This window comes from Panthera tigris, chromosome D1 (assembly GCF_018350195.1).
Source record: "Panthera tigris isolate Pti1 chromosome D1, P.tigris_Pti1_mat1.1, whole genome shotgun sequence".
Classification (NCBI taxonomy): domain Eukaryota; kingdom Metazoa; phylum Chordata; class Mammalia; order Carnivora; family Felidae; genus Panthera; species Panthera tigris.
This window is the reverse complement of record NC_056669.1, coordinates 10,149,249-10,167,048: the sequence shown is the minus strand read 5'-3', so window position 1 is coordinate 10,167,048 and position 17,800 is coordinate 10,149,249. Positions and strand designations below refer to the sequence as shown.

The following is a 17,800-nucleotide window of genomic DNA, read 5'->3' as shown; positions in this document are numbered from 1 at the left end:
AGAATTCTTGGTTTACTGGTTGGAATTCTGGTCTACTTGTTTTTCTGGTCTCTAGTAAATGTTTGCATCAGGAAGAAATCTCAGACTATGTAAATTTTTTATTACCAAGAACTGAAGCAGTTCCTCCAGCTATAAAGATACAGGGCCAATGTAAAAACATGCAAACCTATGCTTCTGTGAACCTCTGTACTTCTATAAAATAGCCCTGATGGTAGGAGTGCAAGCTACTCAGACCTTTTAACATCAAAAGGACTTGTCTTGGATACAGTAATGCAGTAACAGTAGCTGGGTGTTACTGCACCTAAGACGCAAAATAATCTAACCTTAAGAAAAAGGAGCTGACTTCGGGACATGTGCCTTTCTCCTAAGAAGATAATTTTAAGCGGCACCTAGGTGGCTCAGCCGGTTAAGCATCCGACTGGATTTCAGCTCAGGTCATGATCTCACGGTTCAGATCTGCACTGATAATGCAGAGCCTGCTTGGGATTCTCTTTCTCCCTCTCTCTGCACCTTTGTCCCCAAATAAATAAACATAAAAAATGATTTTAAGACAGAAGTGATGTGTTTCTCAACTTCCATGCATCTGAGTTGTCAGATGGTTGTTCAACACAAAGATATCAACTTTCCAATTTATAGCCCAACAATGTTCACATCAAACTTTAAACATCCTTGATCATCTTGTAGAAATACATCTTCCTTGTAAGTTTCTAGTTCAACATAAGGTCTTTAAAGTCCTCGTTAATTTTAAAGCTTTTTATTTTTTTTTAAGTATTTTTCTTAGTAATCTCTACACCCAACGCGGGGCTTGAACTCACAAGAACAAGAGTCACATGCTCTTCTGACTGAACCAGCCAGGCGCCTCTAAAGCTTTTTAACTTTACACACTAATAAAGTGTCAGGGCACCTGGGTGGCTCAGTAGGTTAAGTGTCCACCTCTTGGTTTTGGCTCAGTTCATAAGCTCAGTTTGTGTGTTCAAGCCCCATATGGGGCTCTGTGCTGACAGTGCAGAGCCTGCTTGGAAGTCTCTCTCTGTCCCCTCTGTTTCTGCCCCTCCCCTGCTCGCTCTCAAAAATAAATAAATTTAATAATAAAAACACGAATATAGTATATGTAATATAAACAGTTGATACCGTGATATTTAAAAACAAATATAATTCTCCTAAACCTGGTTGGATTTGAATTCTCCCAGCAATAGGATAATTTACTTTCTGAAAATTTTCTAGAGCTGTATAATGTGATGTCCTAAAGTTAACACACCTAGTATATTTCCATCCTTCAAAAAAAGTTGGAATGCTTCCCACCTTACCTTTCCATATCATCTCTCCGGCTGGTTAACTTTTTTTTCAGACCAGGCCTGGGGTTCCTGTAACTTCACTCACAAACCTCAGGATTGGTGTCAACTATCTAACAGGGCCAGACTATGCTTTCACCTTGCTATGTGCTGCACCCCACCACGAGATGCTTTAGAACTCCTTGAGCTTGAAGTGTTAGATTATATTCTGCTAAATTCAGTCCTTTATTTTACCAATACTTTATGCTTAAAATGCGTTGCTATTAAGAGTGTACACATACATAGCTATCCCTGGCCTTAATCATTTAATGTGAAAAATAATTACCAACAGATCAAAAATTAGACAAGACGCATCGAAAACATATAGTTTAATTTTTAAATAATTTCAACCAAAACTTTTAACTTTTTTTCTTTCAATAATGGTAAGAGAAATAGACTGAGTCCAGATTTAGGTTATAGCTCAGATTAATTTTTAACTCAGTAATTCTTATGAGAAGACAACCTTTTATTTTTCTTTCAAGGGAACAACAGAGCCATAAGCATTTGCCAAGAATGAATTATCTTTGAAGTTTCATGTATTTGAACCAGATGTGCCTCATACTGATGGTCCCTTGTGATAAACTTGTTCCTTCTGCATAATCTTCAATTCAAGCTAACATTACTAATTAATGAAAAATCAGATTAATGTATTGAATTGTTTTCATAATAATACAGCAAGGGAAATATTTCTGGAATATATGCAGTGTTACTTGTGCACCATGTAACAAAGAACATTTAGAAATAAATTCAACACCGAAAGACCTAAATTTCGGGGATTGTTCCACATATACACAAGAAAACACTGATCAGATTGATTTTAAATTATCATAAACAATTCTAAATATTTATTAAAACACATCAATTCAATAGAAAGTCTGGAATTGTGATAATGTTCCCAGTTCATTTTTATTATCCTGAATATCACCTCCTACTCTTCCCCCCTCCACCAAGAAGAAAGGCAAATCATAACAAAATGGGAAAAAAAATGTTTAGGCTGATCGGGTAGCAAGCAACCTAAACAATTTTTTTTTCTCTCCAATAGGATTTTAGGACTTCCATATTGTACATGAGACAACACTGGGTGGAAAAACACAGAACACTTTTTTTTGTACACACTGAACATTTCTTACTTTATCCAAGTAGAAGTGACCACTTGGCTTCTAACCTTTCAGCACTCCCAACTGCTTACCAGTATATCTCTTCCCTCTTCCTTTCAGACAGGTCTTGGTGATAAATGGACTTTGGCACACATCTCACTAGAAACCATATTTTACATATGTACACTATTCCATAGTTACTTGATATAATTTTCCAATATTATTTGAGTAACAGATTCTGGCAATTAAGTTCATTTGTCAGTAACCACCAGTTAATCATGGAGGAAGAATTCTACTTTCACAACTTCTCTCTGTTAAATTCTATAAGCATATTCTTTTATTTGGAGTTAATTGTAAATTCTGCTCTCAGAATTACACATGTAAGTTGCTTAAATAAATACCCACACAAATTCTCATTTATACCAAGTAGCTGGTTTATATTTATATATTCCATCTTAAGAGGTGAAAACAACCATTTTGGAATTCATAGAAAAATAAACAAAGAACACTCAGTTGCAGAAGTGTAAGAAAATGTTAACTTTTAAAATGTCACTTATTTTCCTTAAAGTTCTCTACCCTTCCCATCCATGATAAACCAAGATCATGTAACAGGGTTAAATTCCAAAATCAATGTTTAATTCAAACCCTTTCTCTCTTTCCTTGACTTCTCTTTCCCTCAAATGAAGCAAAACATGAGGCAATTAAATTTCAAAACCTCAAGGTTTCATCCAGATTACTTTTATGTATCTGTTTCAGTAGGGAACCACAATTCTACCTCTGCATTTCCCAATGGAAGTACTTCTCACCGAAGGGCTAGGCCACATGTTCTCTTGACTAGGAATACACAGCTCAAAATCTGGTGTTTATTAAATGTGTACAATATGTAGGTGTAATTGGCATTTTAAAAAATTCAGTAATGCCCATTACAAATAACTTATCTGGACAGACTCAAAAATAACTGGTTAACTTCAAAATAAAAAGAACCACTTGCATAATAACGTATTTGCATCTTGATAAGAATGAACCACTGTGACCTGGGAGAGTCTAGAAATTCTTGGGTTAATTATAACAACATGGTGATAGGTTTCTCAAGGTACTTTCTAAACTCAGCAAGCCACTGGGCTCCAACTGCTCCATCCACAACCCGATGGTCACAACTGAGTGTAACAGACATCATGCTAGCCACATCAAATCTAGAAAAAGATAAAAACATTATTAGGTATTCTGAAAGCAATTGCTAATTTTTAGCCAGTAACCAGCCCAAATGCCAACTCCTACCCTGTAATTCCAACCAGATACTATTATTTTCCACTTACTCGTTATGTACTATACACCTCTAGCTCAACCTCCAGCTTGACAGACCAAACAGCCATCTGGAGCATAAGTTGGCAAACTACAGCTCACAGACCAAATCCCGCCAAATGCATTTACACTACGTAGTGCCTCTGTCTGCTTTCACACTACCACGTCAGAGTATTTGCAACAGAGACCATATGACTCAGAAAACCTAAAAGATTTACAACCCGGCTCCACAAAAACGTATGCTGATCCCTGACCTATGATAACTCAGCCTTCCCATCTCATATAGGATTAACTGCATTTAGTATAAGAAGAGTTGCTGTTCTGAGAAACTTCATTCTAGACTTGTATCTGACTCTACCTTAAGCTCCAACAGGCTATGCCAATAATTATAAAACTGAGACTCAAAAACAGGTATAATGGAATGAAAATGAGCTTACAACTCCCTCTTTATTTTGGTACTTACCCTTTTTCATTATCTGCTGGAACCAGTCTATCCTCTGAAGCACCAATCGCCAAAATACATGCTTGAGGTGGGTTAATAATAGCAGAGAAGTTCTTAATTCCAAACATCCCTAAATTAGATATTGTAAAAGTACCACCCTAGAAGAAAAGAGATTAAAAATAGATCATGTTAATTGCTTCTCAACATAAAAAAAAAGACAAAATGTTACATGAAAAGACTTTAAGATCATCTTTAAGAAAGGCCTATGAACTATTAAAAAAAAAAAAAGGAAAGGAAAATGGTAAGCGCATAAATACGCATATCAGAACATCAAGTTGTACAACCTAAATGTATATAATTCTTATTTGCTATTTAAATACAACAATAAAGCTGAAAGTGGGGAAAAAGGCCTGAATGGAATACACTTTAATGAAAATATACAAGCATTACAATATGAACAAAAGTCAGTTGTGTGCCTTTTGCAAATTGCTGGAAAATATCTTATTTTCAGCTTCTGATAGGTTATTCACTTTTTATTTTCAGGGCCTTGTGTCCATGAGAATACAAGGCATAATCAAAAGGTGGAAAATGCAATAAAAGCATTATGCTGCCCTTAAAAATAACGTAATTCTTAACATTCAGAAGGTAAATAAGTAATACTGTACCTGGAACTCATGAGGCTGGAGTTTACCCTCTCGTGCTTTGGTTGCTAAAGAAACAACATCATTAGCAATGGCTTCCAGTCCTTTTATATGTGCATTAAATACAATAGGTGTAATGAGTCCTGCAGGAGTGCTGACTGCAACACTGATATCAACTACATGATTTCTATTGCAAAAGAAAAAAGAAAAGGACACTTCAATAATCATCAACAATATTAAGAGCTTATGTGTCATGTTAAGCAAGAATATTGATATTTATCTCAGTCTGGCCTACTGTTCAGCCAGAGAGAGATCTCTTCTGGTGTTTACATTTTGCTATGCCCTTTCCCTAACTTGGACTTTTTGCAAATGGACAAGAAATGGGGTTGGTTACACATAACCTCTAACTGCCTCCCACTTGCCTTGACTGGCAGGTGGAAAAGGCCCGGCATTCAGTGAGAATTCAACAAGAACTCAAAGAACTCCCTGGATTTTGAGATGCAGTGGACTGGCTGGAGCTGAGCCTCCAGGCAGAGCTTGAGCAGACGGAAGGAAGAGTGGAGGGAGTGGACTGCACCGTGGGAGAATCAAAGCTCAGGATGTAGGGTGGTGGTGTCTCAGGACAGAAAAATAGGGTTCCCAATCTGTATTATGCCACAGGTACCTTTGCATCTGTGTCCTTTCTCAGAGTATATATTTTTAACACACAAAATACTCAAATTACAAGTAACAAAAAAACACAACCAAACAAAAAGCCCCAACTATAACTGAAATTCAATTACCAAGCTATTCAAAAAACAAAACTGCGGGTGCCTGGGTGGCTCAGTCGGTTAAGCTTCCGACTTCGGCTCAGGTCATGATATCATGGTTTAGGGGTTTGAGCCCCAGCTCAGGCTCTCGGCTGTCAGCCTGTCAGTGCAGAGCCTGGAGCCTACTTCAGATTCTGTCTCCCTCCCTCTCTGCCCCTCTCCTACTTGAGCTCTGACTCTGTCTCTCAAAAATAAATAAACATTAAAAAATTTTTTAAAAATTGTGACACATGTGCTTCTGTATTAATAAGATCAGGCAATAGGTCTAATAATTGCTACAATTTTGAAGTAGTGATAAGCAAAAACCACTTTTAAGACTCCTGCAACAAAGCTGTGATATGAAAATAGGTGATTTTTACTGGTCACCAGCACAAGTACTGTTAATACCTCTTTGATTTGTTCTCTACATTTACGATAAGAGGAAATGCCAAATTTCAGTTAGAGGCTAGTGGAAAGGAATGACTTTTTCCCCCTCAGCCAAGTTCCCAAACTCCCAAATTGTATCCACAGCCTCCTTGGGGTCTGTGTAAGGGCCCGTGCTGATGTATTCTGCAAATGAAAAAAAGTTAAAACTTCACAGGAAGAACTCCAGCTATTTCTAGGCACAAGCTTTAGAATATTATGGTATGGTACCAAATCCCTCAAAGTGCCCAAGCTGAGCCCTCAAAGTGCCCAAGCTGAGCAGGGCAGTGGGATTGTCACTTGTAAACATAAGGATGTGCTCTAATGATAGTGTGTGACTATCACAACTGGGCTCTAGCCAAGGTATGACATAACGAACACTCCTTTCTTAACTACCCTGTCCTCCTAAGAGAGTAAGCATGGTGTTTCTCACCTTGTTCACTGATGAATATAGCCAACAGTACATGTTCAATAAATATCTGTTCAATGGCTATATAAACAAACGGATGAAGGGCAATTCTACTCCAAGGAATGAACCCAAGAAAAATAAAAATGTAGGTCAACACAAAGAATTATACACATATGTTCCTAACAGCTCTCTAGAAGATACATCTTTGTCTTAATCCCAGAATCTATCAATGTGATCTTATTTAGTAAAAAAGATCTTTGCAGATTCAATTAGGATCTTGAGATGAAATCATCCTGGATTATCTGGGTGGGCCCTAAATCCAATGCCAAGTACCCTTGTAAGAGACAGAAGAGAAGACATGGACACAGAGGAGAAGGCCATGTGAGGATGCAGGCAGAGGTTAGAGTTATGCAGCCACAAGCCAAGGAATGCCTGGAGCCACCAAAACTGGAAAAAACAAGGGAAGATTCTCCCCGAGAGCCTACAGAGGGAGTGCAGCCTTGCTAACACCTTACTTTTGGACTTTTGGCCTTCAGAACTATGAGAGAATAAATTTTTCTTTTAAGCCACCAATTTTGTAGTCATTTGTAACAGAAGCCCTAGGAAACTAATATAGTCTATAAGGCATAGTAAGACCCTCAGATGTCCTCCCAGAGGGGGATGACAAAGGAAAAAGCATGAGTAGGTTACTGTGACATCTGACAGGATTGAAAAATGGTTTAGAGTTCTCCTGGGAACTTTCAGAAAGAACTGATGGTGAGTACATAGAAAACTAGCTCCTTCTTAGGAAACCATTAAGATCAGCCTGGTCACTATTCACAGCATACTACATCTCTTAGTCATAAATAATATTTTTATGGGCATAAAAATATTAATACTGAATACTGATTTATCCAATATTTGTGCTGCAATCAATTTGTAATCAATTTGATAGGATAATGGTGTGTGTGTGTGTATTTTTTAGAAATACAAAAGTAAATACCAGGGGAAAAAAAAAACAGTTTAAAAGTTGTATTTGCCTCTTGGGAGTAGACCTCAGATTAACAGTTGAGTATGTTGGGCGCCTAGGTGGCTCAGTTGGTTCAGCATCTGACTTCAACTCAGGTCATCATCTCGCAACTTGTGAGTTCAAGCCCCACATAAGGCTCTCTGGTCTCAGCACAGAGCCTGCTTTCGATCCTCTGTCTCCCTCTCTCTGCCCCTCCCCTGCTCACTCTCTCTCAAAAATAAATAAAAATAAAAATTTTTTTTTTTTACCACACAAAGCTGGAGCACTGGGTGTTATATGTAAGTGATGAATCACTAAATTCTACTCCTGAAACCATTCTTTCATTATGTTAACTAACTTGGATTTAAAAAAAAAAAAAAAAAAGTTGAGTAGGTCACTGTAAGCCAGGGAGCAATATTCTAAAAAAAAATTTTTTTAATGTTTTATTTTGAGAGAGAGAGACACACACACAGAGTACAAGTGGGGGAGCGGTAGAGAAAGAGGGAGAGTTCTGAGCTGTCAGCACAGAGCCTGGCATGGGGCTCAAACTCACAAACTGTGAGATCATGACCGGAGCCAAAGTCAGATGCTTAACCAACTGAGCCACTCAGGGAGCAATATTCTAATGTATACACTCTTATTTTAATAAAAATTAAATAATAATAACATAAAAGAATCTACATAGTACAAGCCTAGGCACAGGAGTCAGAATCCTGGTTCCAGTCAGTTTTGCTACTTCCTAACAAATTAATCCAAGGAAAGTTATTTAACTCATTGAGCTTCAGTTTCTTCATCTGTAAAATGGAAGTGAAAGTCCCTAATTCATAAGGTGGCCATAAGGATTAAAATGAGACAACATGTGAAAGACAGCACCATGCCAGCCACATGCTACCATATACTTTTTTTTAAATGTTTATTTATTTTTGAGAGATTAAGAGAGAGAGCACACGAGCAGGGGAGGGGCAGAGACAGGGAGACAGAGGATATGAAGTAGGCTCTGCACTTCAGGAAACAATATTAGTTTCCTGAGACGCAGAGCTCAAACCCACGAACCGTGAGATCATGACCTGAGCCGAAGTCAGATGCTTAACCAACTGAGCCACCCAGGAGCCCCACATAATATTAACAAATATGTTTCTTGGTACTGTTTTCAATTTGCCTTCATTAAAGTTCAGCAGAATTAACTGGTAAATAAAAAACATTTCAACCTTACTTTCTAAAGTTTGTTATCAACTTTAATTATTCATATCTGTAAATTTACCTTCCTTTCCTACACTCAAAGAATTTGTAGTCCTTCCTAACTGAACATTACCTCGTCAACAGTTTTACATTGTTTTCAATCTGTTTTGCCTATGGAAGTCATCTCCCTCCTGTATTCCATTTCTCCGCACCCCCTACATTCCTAGTTCTACATGAGAAACCACAAGAAAACTGCTGATGGATATACACCTTCCCCAGCAGTATCTTACTTACTGTCTTATAACTGTGTCCAGCCAAGAAGAATTGGCTTCAGGAACTTTTAAACATGCCAAAGCTGAAGCTTTTATGATGAAGTCATTGACAGAAATTTTGCTTCTCCCTTCTAACATCTGCAAAGACAAGAAACCATTGTATTTTCTTCAATTCTCTTCCTGAAGACTGGAACTATATCACCTGGCAGGGGATGTGAGAGGGGCAAACACAAATGTCCTGAGGTATAAAGGATGAAATGAAACTAAATTTGGTTGTTTCAACTTTTTTAACGTAGGTCTTTTCAGCCATAAGTTTCCCGCTAAGCACTCCTTTACCTGTGTCCCATAAGTTACGGTATATTAAAAAGGCCGCCTTTTTCACTTATCTCAACAAAACCAAAAGTTGGTTCTGTGAAAAAATCAACAAAATGATAAACGTTTAGCCAGACTGACAAAGAGAAAAAGAAGACTCAAATTCCCAAAATCAGAAATGAAGTAGAGGACATTACTATATGTCCTACAGAAATAAAAAAGATTACTGGTAATACTATGAACACCTATATGCCACAATTAGCTAACTCTGAGAAAAATTCCTAGAAAGACACAAACTACCAAAACTGAATCAAAAAGAAATAGAACCTCTGAATAGATCTAGAGCTAACAATAAAGAGACTGAATGATAATTTAGAAACTACCCATGTAAGACAGCCTAGATCCAGATGGCTTCCCCAACTGGTGAATTCTGCCAGACATTTAAAGAAGAATTAGTATCAATTCTTCACAAACTCTTCCAAAATAGGGAACACTTCCCCACTCATTCTAGAGGTCAATATTAATCCAATACCAAAACCACATGAAGATATAATAAAAAAAAAAAAAAAACCCAGAAAAAACAAAACTACAGACAAGTATAATTTATGAATATAGATAACAAAAACTCTCAAAATAACTCTAGCAAACCAAATCCAGCAATACAAGAAAAGGATTATTCACCATGACCAAATGGGATTTGTCCCAGGAATGCAAGGATGGTTTAACATCTGAAAATCAATTTATCTAATAATGTCCTAATGGAATGTAGGACAAAAATCACACAACCATCTCAACAGACACAGAAAAAGCAGACAAAATTCAACCACCACTTCATAAAAACTAGGAATAGAAAGGAAGTTCCCCAACCTGATGATAAAACAGATCTACAAAAGCTCATAGTCATCATCATCATACTTTAGTGGTAAAAGACTTACATCCCCTTAAGATCAAGAACAAAACAAAGACATCCACTTTACCACTTCCAGTCAACATTTTGCTAGCCAGAGAAGCCAGCCAGAGAAGTTGCCCAAGAAAAGGTACCCAAATTGGAAAGGAAAAAGTACAACTATGTTTGCAGATGACATGATCTTGTATATAGAAAATCCTAAGGAACACACTAAATAAAAAATAAGGTTGTAAGATACAAGATCAATATACAAAAATCAATGGTATTTCTATACAATAGCAATGAACACGAGATTTATAATAGTATTAAAAAGAATAAAATACATAGGAGCAAATTTAACAAAAGAAGTACAAAAACTTACACTCAAAAAATTATAAACATGATTGAAAGAAATGAAAGACCTAAATAAATGCAAAGACACCCCCTGTTCATGGAGTGGGAACACTGTTAAGAAGGCAATACTCCCCAAGTTGATTTATCGATTCCATGAAGTCCCTATCCCTATAGGAAATATCCAAAACAGGCAAATCTAAGATGGGAAGTAGGTAAGAAGTTGTCTAGGGTTGGGGAGGATGAGAGAGGTGGGGTGGGGGCTATGGCTAAGGAGAGAATGGTTTCATTTTGGGGTGATAAGAAGGCTCCAAAATTTATTGTGGTGATGGTCACAGAATTCTGAATATACTAAAAGCCACTGAATTATAAACCTTATATGGGTGAATGGTATTATATGTGCATTATATCCAAATAAAGCTGTTTAAGAGAAATGAATAAAATATTACATTGGACATATATTTTTCACGCCTGATTTTCAAATAAATTATAAAATAGCTTTAACATTTTGACAATGAAAGTAAGCAATCAACTTTAACCTCTGTGCCAGTTAAAAAGCTCTGTTAATGCTTCATTGCTTCATTCTTTCATGCATCTAATATTTGAGTACTCCGTTCAGACATATAGCTCTAAAGCCCTGGATATAAAGCAGTGAAAAAAATGGGTAAAAATTTTACTCTCGGAGGCTTACTTTTTTTTTTTTTTTTTTTTACATGTTTACTTATTTTTGAGAGAGAACGCACATGCACAAAAGGGAAAAGGGCAGAGAGAGAGGGGGACAAAGGATCCAAAACAGGCTCTGCACTGATAGCACAGAGCACAATGTGGGGCTCAAACTGTCAAACTGAGAGTTTGTGACCCAAGCTGAAGTCAGATGCTTAACCAACTGGGCCACCCAGGTGCCCTGGGGACCTTACAATCTAAAGGGGTGGATAGATAATAAACATACAGCATGTAAAATAATGTCACATGATAAAGAAAAAAAATAGAGGAAAAGAACTAGAGGGAGAAGTGACCACTCACCCCAATCCTCTTCCCTTAATTTTAGAATAAGGTGACCAGGAAAGACTAGAGAAGGTGATATTGAGTCAGATCCTTACGGTGGTAAAGGAGGAAGCCAGATAGATGCTAGGGGGTGAATATTCCATGCACAGGGAACAGCAAGTGCAAGGGGCCTCAAGTAGGAGTACACAGGTGGAATGTCAAGGAACAGCAAGGCAACCATTGTTTTTGCAGCAGAGTAAACAAGTAGGAAAAGCAGTAGGAGGTCAGAGAGGCTACAGATAACCTGTGTAAGGCGCTGAATGCTGTTCTAATGCCCTCAGTGCCACTGGCTTTTACTTTTCACTTCTTTGAAAACATCTTTCATATCCCTCTCCTACTCCATTCTTAATGCAACCGTCTAGTCCAGACCCTTATCATGCTTACAGGACAAGCATAACTAGTCTCTGCCATTAAAGCACGCCACTATATATCTATTTCAACTAAACTTACTTAAAATATTGCTATCATCATGTCACTATTACTGGTTTCTTCATGTCTAATTCATCAAGTCCAAATTGTTCTGCTTGTAAACAAGGTCTTCCCTAAACCAACAACTGCATACCCACCCTAGAAAAAGGTAGTCTCTCTTCTACATCTGCAATATTTACTTCCTTTCTTAAAAGCATTTTACCTCTATGGTATTCCATCATTAGAATGAACTTTCTACAACTTCTTTGCAATTCAAACACATACTACTCTACATGGCTTAACCAAGTTTTTCTTACACCACTGTGAATTCACCAACTACTTTTACTGGGTTCCTCCTCTGAATTCCTAGAACACTTAACCCATACAACATAATTTAGCAGACAAAGGACATTACCATAAAGAGATTGATGTACAAATAAGTATTTTTACTTTAATAAAAATTGCCTTCTCTGTTTTTCACATGCATTATCTCAATTAGATTATAAACTGAAACTCATGGAGAAGGACTATACCTTATTCTATCTTCCCAAAAGTGCCTTATACTGAACACTAAATAGGTAATTGGTACTTAACTACAAACACAGAGTAAACATACTCTTATCTAGCTTATCTTATCTAGCTTCATGGGATCACAGTGACTGAGGTAGGCTACAATGGATCCAAGGCAAAATCAACTTTAAATAATAAGCTTTAATCAAGGGTTAGAAAATAAAAATTGTCCAAGATATTCTCTCGGCAAGTTAAAATTATGAAGACACCATTTTCCAACATCAACTGGCATATTGGAACAAAAAATATGGGCAAAAATGTATACGTTTAGTGGGGAAATACAAACATTTTAGAATTTACAGAGTTGGAATTTCCAGACCTTTTACCTTATTAAGTTCTTTCCGTACCAACAAAACTTCTCCCATATTTACGTCAATGGAAAGGTAATAATGAGGTATGGTTTGCTTAGACTGCATTAACCGCTGTGCAATAACCTAGAATCAAAGACATTAAAACATCACTTGTCTTAAGTGGTTCTTTTCTTTATTACCTAATTCAGGACTCTGTTTGCCCCTTTACTAGCTCCCTGGTAATGCTTACCTCAAGCATTATAACTGGAATATGGAGGACTGCACCGTAACCTGGGCCCCTTCTAGTGGTGTTTAATCAATATAATGTTTGTTTTTCCCAAGTATCTAATTGGCCAAAGCAAACATCTTAAGCTAGTCATCTATGATTCCCAACTAAAAAAAGTCTCTGTTAGTGTTTCAAACCATGAATGCAATTAAACAATCAGGGTAAAGACGCCCCCTATGGTGCTGGTTGCAGATTTAGGGTAATATTCTTACTCGGCGAATGTTGCTGACTGGGACATCTGTGAAGACACCTGTGGGAACGGGTGCCACTCCTGGACCCGGGGCAGGCACAGCAGCTGCTGGAGCCTATGGGGAAGTAAAAAAGCTCTTAGTAACTGACTCAATCCTGGCATATACAACTGGGGCAAGTCAGTGACTCTATAGATGGCAAAGTACAAATTAGAAGGCTTAGAGAAAATAGCTATTTCTATCCCAAGAGAGCAAAAGGGACTCTTATTTGTACTGTGCTTACACAACAGTTCTGATTTTAATTTTTATACTTAGAATTCTGTAATCATGTCTTAAGTATCATTTTTCTTTGTTCAATGATTAGTTTGTCAAAATAATTTTGTATCTGCAAAATTACCTTCAAGAAAAGCAATCAAAGCATTCTTAAACTGAAAGAAGTAGACATAAACATAAAAAAGGTAATTATTTTTCTGGACAGTGTTAAAAAACAATGACAAATCTTTCATTTTAAAACAAACATCTAAATAACTAAATCATTTTCCTTACTTTTAGCTAATAATCTTAACAATTTAAACCAACTAAACATTAGTTGATTGGTTATGTGGATTTAATCCCTGTGTGGAATAATTAACCACATAAAATTCAAACTCTATTCAACCAACTTGTAAGCATGTTTTTAAAAACAGAGCCGTCAGGGATGCCTGGGTAGCTCAGCCAGTTAAGCATCCGACTATAGTTCAGGTCATGATCTCACGGTTTGTGGGTTGGAGCCCCGTGTGGGGCTCTGTGCTGACAGCTCAGAGTCTGGACCTGCTTCAGACTCTGTTTCCATCTCTCTCTGCCCCTCCCCCACGCTCGCTCGCTCTGTCTCAAAAATAAATAAAACGTTAAAAAAAAAAAAAAATCAAAATAGGGCCTGAATGAGAAGGAGGGTTTGTTAGGAAAAATTCAGTACCACTGGAAAAAAAAAAATTGGAATGAGTGTCAATGTAGCATTATCATCTTTCCTTTTTTTTCCTTTTTAATGTTTGTTTATTTTTGAGAGAGAGTGCACATGATCAGGGGAGGAGCAGAGTGAGAAGGGGACAGAGGATCTGAAGCAGGCTCTGCAGTGAAAGCAGTGAGCCCGACGCGGGGCTCGAACTCGTGAACTGTGAGATCATACCTGAGCTGAAGTTGGACGCTCAACCGAATGAGCCACCCAGGCAGGCGCCCCTCATCTTTCCTTGTGTATGCTGAATGATAGCACATTCATATCTATATAGTGCTAGCCAGTGAAATTAGGCAAAACACAATTCTGGTCAAGCTATTTCATTCATAAATAATGTATGAAAGGGTCTAACAGGTTGGACAAAACATTTTGCAGGAACAAAGTGCCAAAAAAAAAAAAGCCAAATGTAACTCACAGGAGCAGCTTTAGTAGGCACAAAAGAGTCGATATCCTTCTTGATGATTCTGCCATCTGGTCCCGTCCCTGGAAGAGACGCATAAATATCACACATGTGACAGCACACCACTGGTTCCTCTGGGATATCGACACTGTGATCCTGAACTGCAAGTTCCTAAGGGTTCTCTACCAAAGACCCTCTGAAGTGGTCACTGCTCTACTCCTGCACCTTAAAGTTCTCTCTAAAAAAAATAGCAGCTTTTATGCAATTATTAATTTTGATTCACAGAGTGCTCTTGTTTGAGCTGTAGCCATTCTTTTCTTAATTACTACAGCAAATGCTCCGTTAGGCGAATGTGATAACCGCTACACTACGGAAACCCTGTGGCAGCAAATGCTCTTTGTTAAGTATTTCTCTTTCAGAGTTTTGTATCAGTTGTTCTTCATTTTTTTATGTCCTTTACTTTTAAATTGGGAAATACTGGCATATGGCTAATGCTGAATACAATTTATACCTCCAAAACAAAGTCTAGCTGCCTCTTCTCCTAGGCAGCTCAAAAAAAAACCCTTTCTGAATCTTGAAATGGATCTCGTTTGAGTTCTAGATTCGTTTGATCGTAAAGAATTCCTTTTGTACAGAGTCGACAGGACAACTATTTCAGATAATTTTTTCACCCCAAAATAGCTTGAATAACTCTCAGCTGCAATGATCTTATCTCTATAATTGTTTCTTTCTCCTGTGGGCTCCATCACTCACAGCTCTGTCACACCTGCCAAGGCTCTAACCTGGCCTATGTCAGAGGCCTGGGAGTGAAGTGTGTGCAATGTCACACGTGAGGAAAAATCTTTAAAATCCTCTCACAACAGGCTGAGTTTTATTTTCACTCAATTTCCTTCCTCCGCCCATCCACAACCAATCAGCTTTAACTTTAGACCCAAACAGATTCCTGAACCTTAATTCTAAGGAGATTCAGAATTTAGTTATTTAAAATACCTTTTAAACTGGCCCACTTCTAGAAAAAATTTGGTCAAATTGATTCATCTTCCCCCAAGGCAGACTTTTAAAAGGATTCTTGTTGTACGCAGTTCGTCCCAACTCCTTTCCTTCATTATGAAAAATGAGTTGGCTAGGATTGTGCTTATCCTCACCCGGAGCTCTAGAACAGAGGTAGCAGTACCCCTATTAGATTCGCCTCTTTTATAAAAGACAAAACCCATAACCTCCCATTACCACCAAGGCTGATCTGGACACCACAGCCCCTTGAGAGGAGGAGACCTACAGAATCATCTACCTTTGGTTGGACTTCAGCCACCCTCAAGAAATTCACATTAGGAGTCAGCTGAAATCTTTTAAATGTTTCTGTCCATCTCCCTACAGAGGCACAACAGGCCATCATAAAGCAATATGGTATAAAGGGAAGAACACCGGGCTAGGAGGAAAAATGCAGGGCTGTGTCAGATAAAAATTAGACACAGCCTCTGTGCTGGTCTTTTTAGTCTCATCTGTAGGACACAGGTTATAATGCCGGCCCCTGCTCAAAGGAATGTGTGAGCACTGAAGATCACATGGGATAGTGATGTGAAAGTGCTTTGCCTCAAAGAAATAGAAAACAAACATGGGGACCTGGGAGACACATCAAACTTGGACACTAGGGTTTAGGCTTTAAAACAGTTTCTGTCTGGGACACCTGGGTGGTGTCTTTCAGCACAGAGCCTACTTGGGACTCTCTCTCCTTCCACTCCTCCCCTGAGCATGTATACGCTCTCGCTCTCAAAACAAATAAAAATAAACGTAAAAAAGAAAGTTTCTCCCCAAATGATTACAAGTAGTCATATTTGCTAAGTCATTTGTCCCTCCAAGAAGGGGGGGCGGGGGAGGGACTAGAGGTTGAGTTCAACAGTTCACAGCCAAGGATTTAAATAAACATGCCTTCTTACTGAACTCTCTACCAAATAAATACTCTTAATAACAAGAGTTGGAGCTTCTGGGTTGGTGAACACATCAATGTGCTAGGAGGGCAGTCCTCCGAGCGAGGGCATGCAAGCTTTGCACCCCCCCACCACAAACCACTCCTCGTCCTATGCATCTCTTCTACTGACTGCCCCTGCACATCCTTTACAGTAAACCAGTAAGTACAGTGCTTTCCTGAGTTCTGTGAGTCGTTCTAGTGAATTTTCATACCTAAAGTGGGGTCTTGGGAAGTCCTGACTTATAGCCAGTGGGTCTGAAGTATGGGTGGTCCCTGGGACCTGTAACTGGCATCAGAAGTGGGGCTGAGCCCTCAAGCCTGGGGGACCCGATGCTAACTCTGGATAGTGTCAGAACAGGATTAAAGTGTTGGATACCCAAATGGTAGCAGAGAATGGATTGTTGGTGTGGAAAAAAAACATACATTTGATGACAGAGAGGTGTCAGAAAACCCCACGCAATCACTGATCCTCTCAGCTTGCTTATTCTAGACCATTCCTTCCTACTGCAAAATTTCTTCAGTCTCACCAAGACCCCCCACTCCACTGACTTGACCGCTCCCATCATCTACCATCTCCCTATCCTCTACACTCCCTCACCCAGGTTCCAATGGGTGGATCATGGTTATAGTCACTCCCTGGTCAAAATCTAAAAAGTCTGCCGGCTCAAGGGAAACAAAAGCAAATATGAACTACTAGGACCTCATCAAGATAAAAAGCTTCTGCACAACAAAAGAAACAACAAAACTAAAAGGCAAGTATGGAATGGGAGAAGACATCTGCCAATGACATCTGATAAAGGGTTAGTATCCAAAATCTATAAAGAGGTTATCAAACTCAACACTCAAAAAAATAAATAATCCAGGTAAGAAATGGGCAGAAGAGAGGAGCCTGGGTGGCGCGGTCAGTTAAGTGTACAACTCTTGGTTTCGGATCCAGTCACGATGTCACAGCTCGTGGATTTAAGCCCCACATTGGGCTCTGTGCTGGCAGTGTGGAGCCTACTTGGGATGCGCTCTCTCTCTTTCTCTCTCTGACCTTCCCCGGCTCATGCTCTCTCTCTTTCAAAATAAAAAAAGAAAAAAGAAAAGGGCAGAAGACATGAATCGACGTTTGTCCAAGGAAGATATCCAGATGGCCAACAGAGACGATGCTCAACATCACTCACCATTAAGAAAATACAAATCAAAACCACAATGAGATAACACCTCACACCTGTCAGAATAGCTAAAATTAAC

General features: G+C 38.4%; 1 protein-coding gene across 1 annotated transcript in view; it reads right to left on the bottom strand.

Moving 5' to 3' along the window:
- Nucleotides 1-1,645: 1,645 nt before the first annotated feature.
- The window catches only part of DLAT (dihydrolipoamide S-acetyltransferase), a 29,032-nt gene continuing 12,877 nt past the window's right edge, over nt 1,646-17,800 (bottom strand). The window contains exons 8-14 of the mRNA XM_007074852.3: nt 14,614-14,681; nt 13,232-13,324; nt 12,770-12,877; nt 8,895-9,010; nt 4,838-5,000; nt 4,194-4,330; nt 1,646-3,621 (exon numbers count right to left, since the gene is read on the bottom strand). Of these exons, the coding sequence (XP_007074914.1) occupies nt 3,492-3,621; nt 4,194-4,330; nt 4,838-5,000; nt 8,895-9,010; nt 12,770-12,877; nt 13,232-13,324; nt 14,614-14,681 (815 nt within the window). The 3' untranslated portion in view covers nt 1,646-3,491. The remainder of the gene's footprint in view (nt 3,622-4,193; nt 4,331-4,837; nt 5,001-8,894; nt 9,011-12,769; nt 12,878-13,231; nt 13,325-14,613; nt 14,682-17,800) is intronic.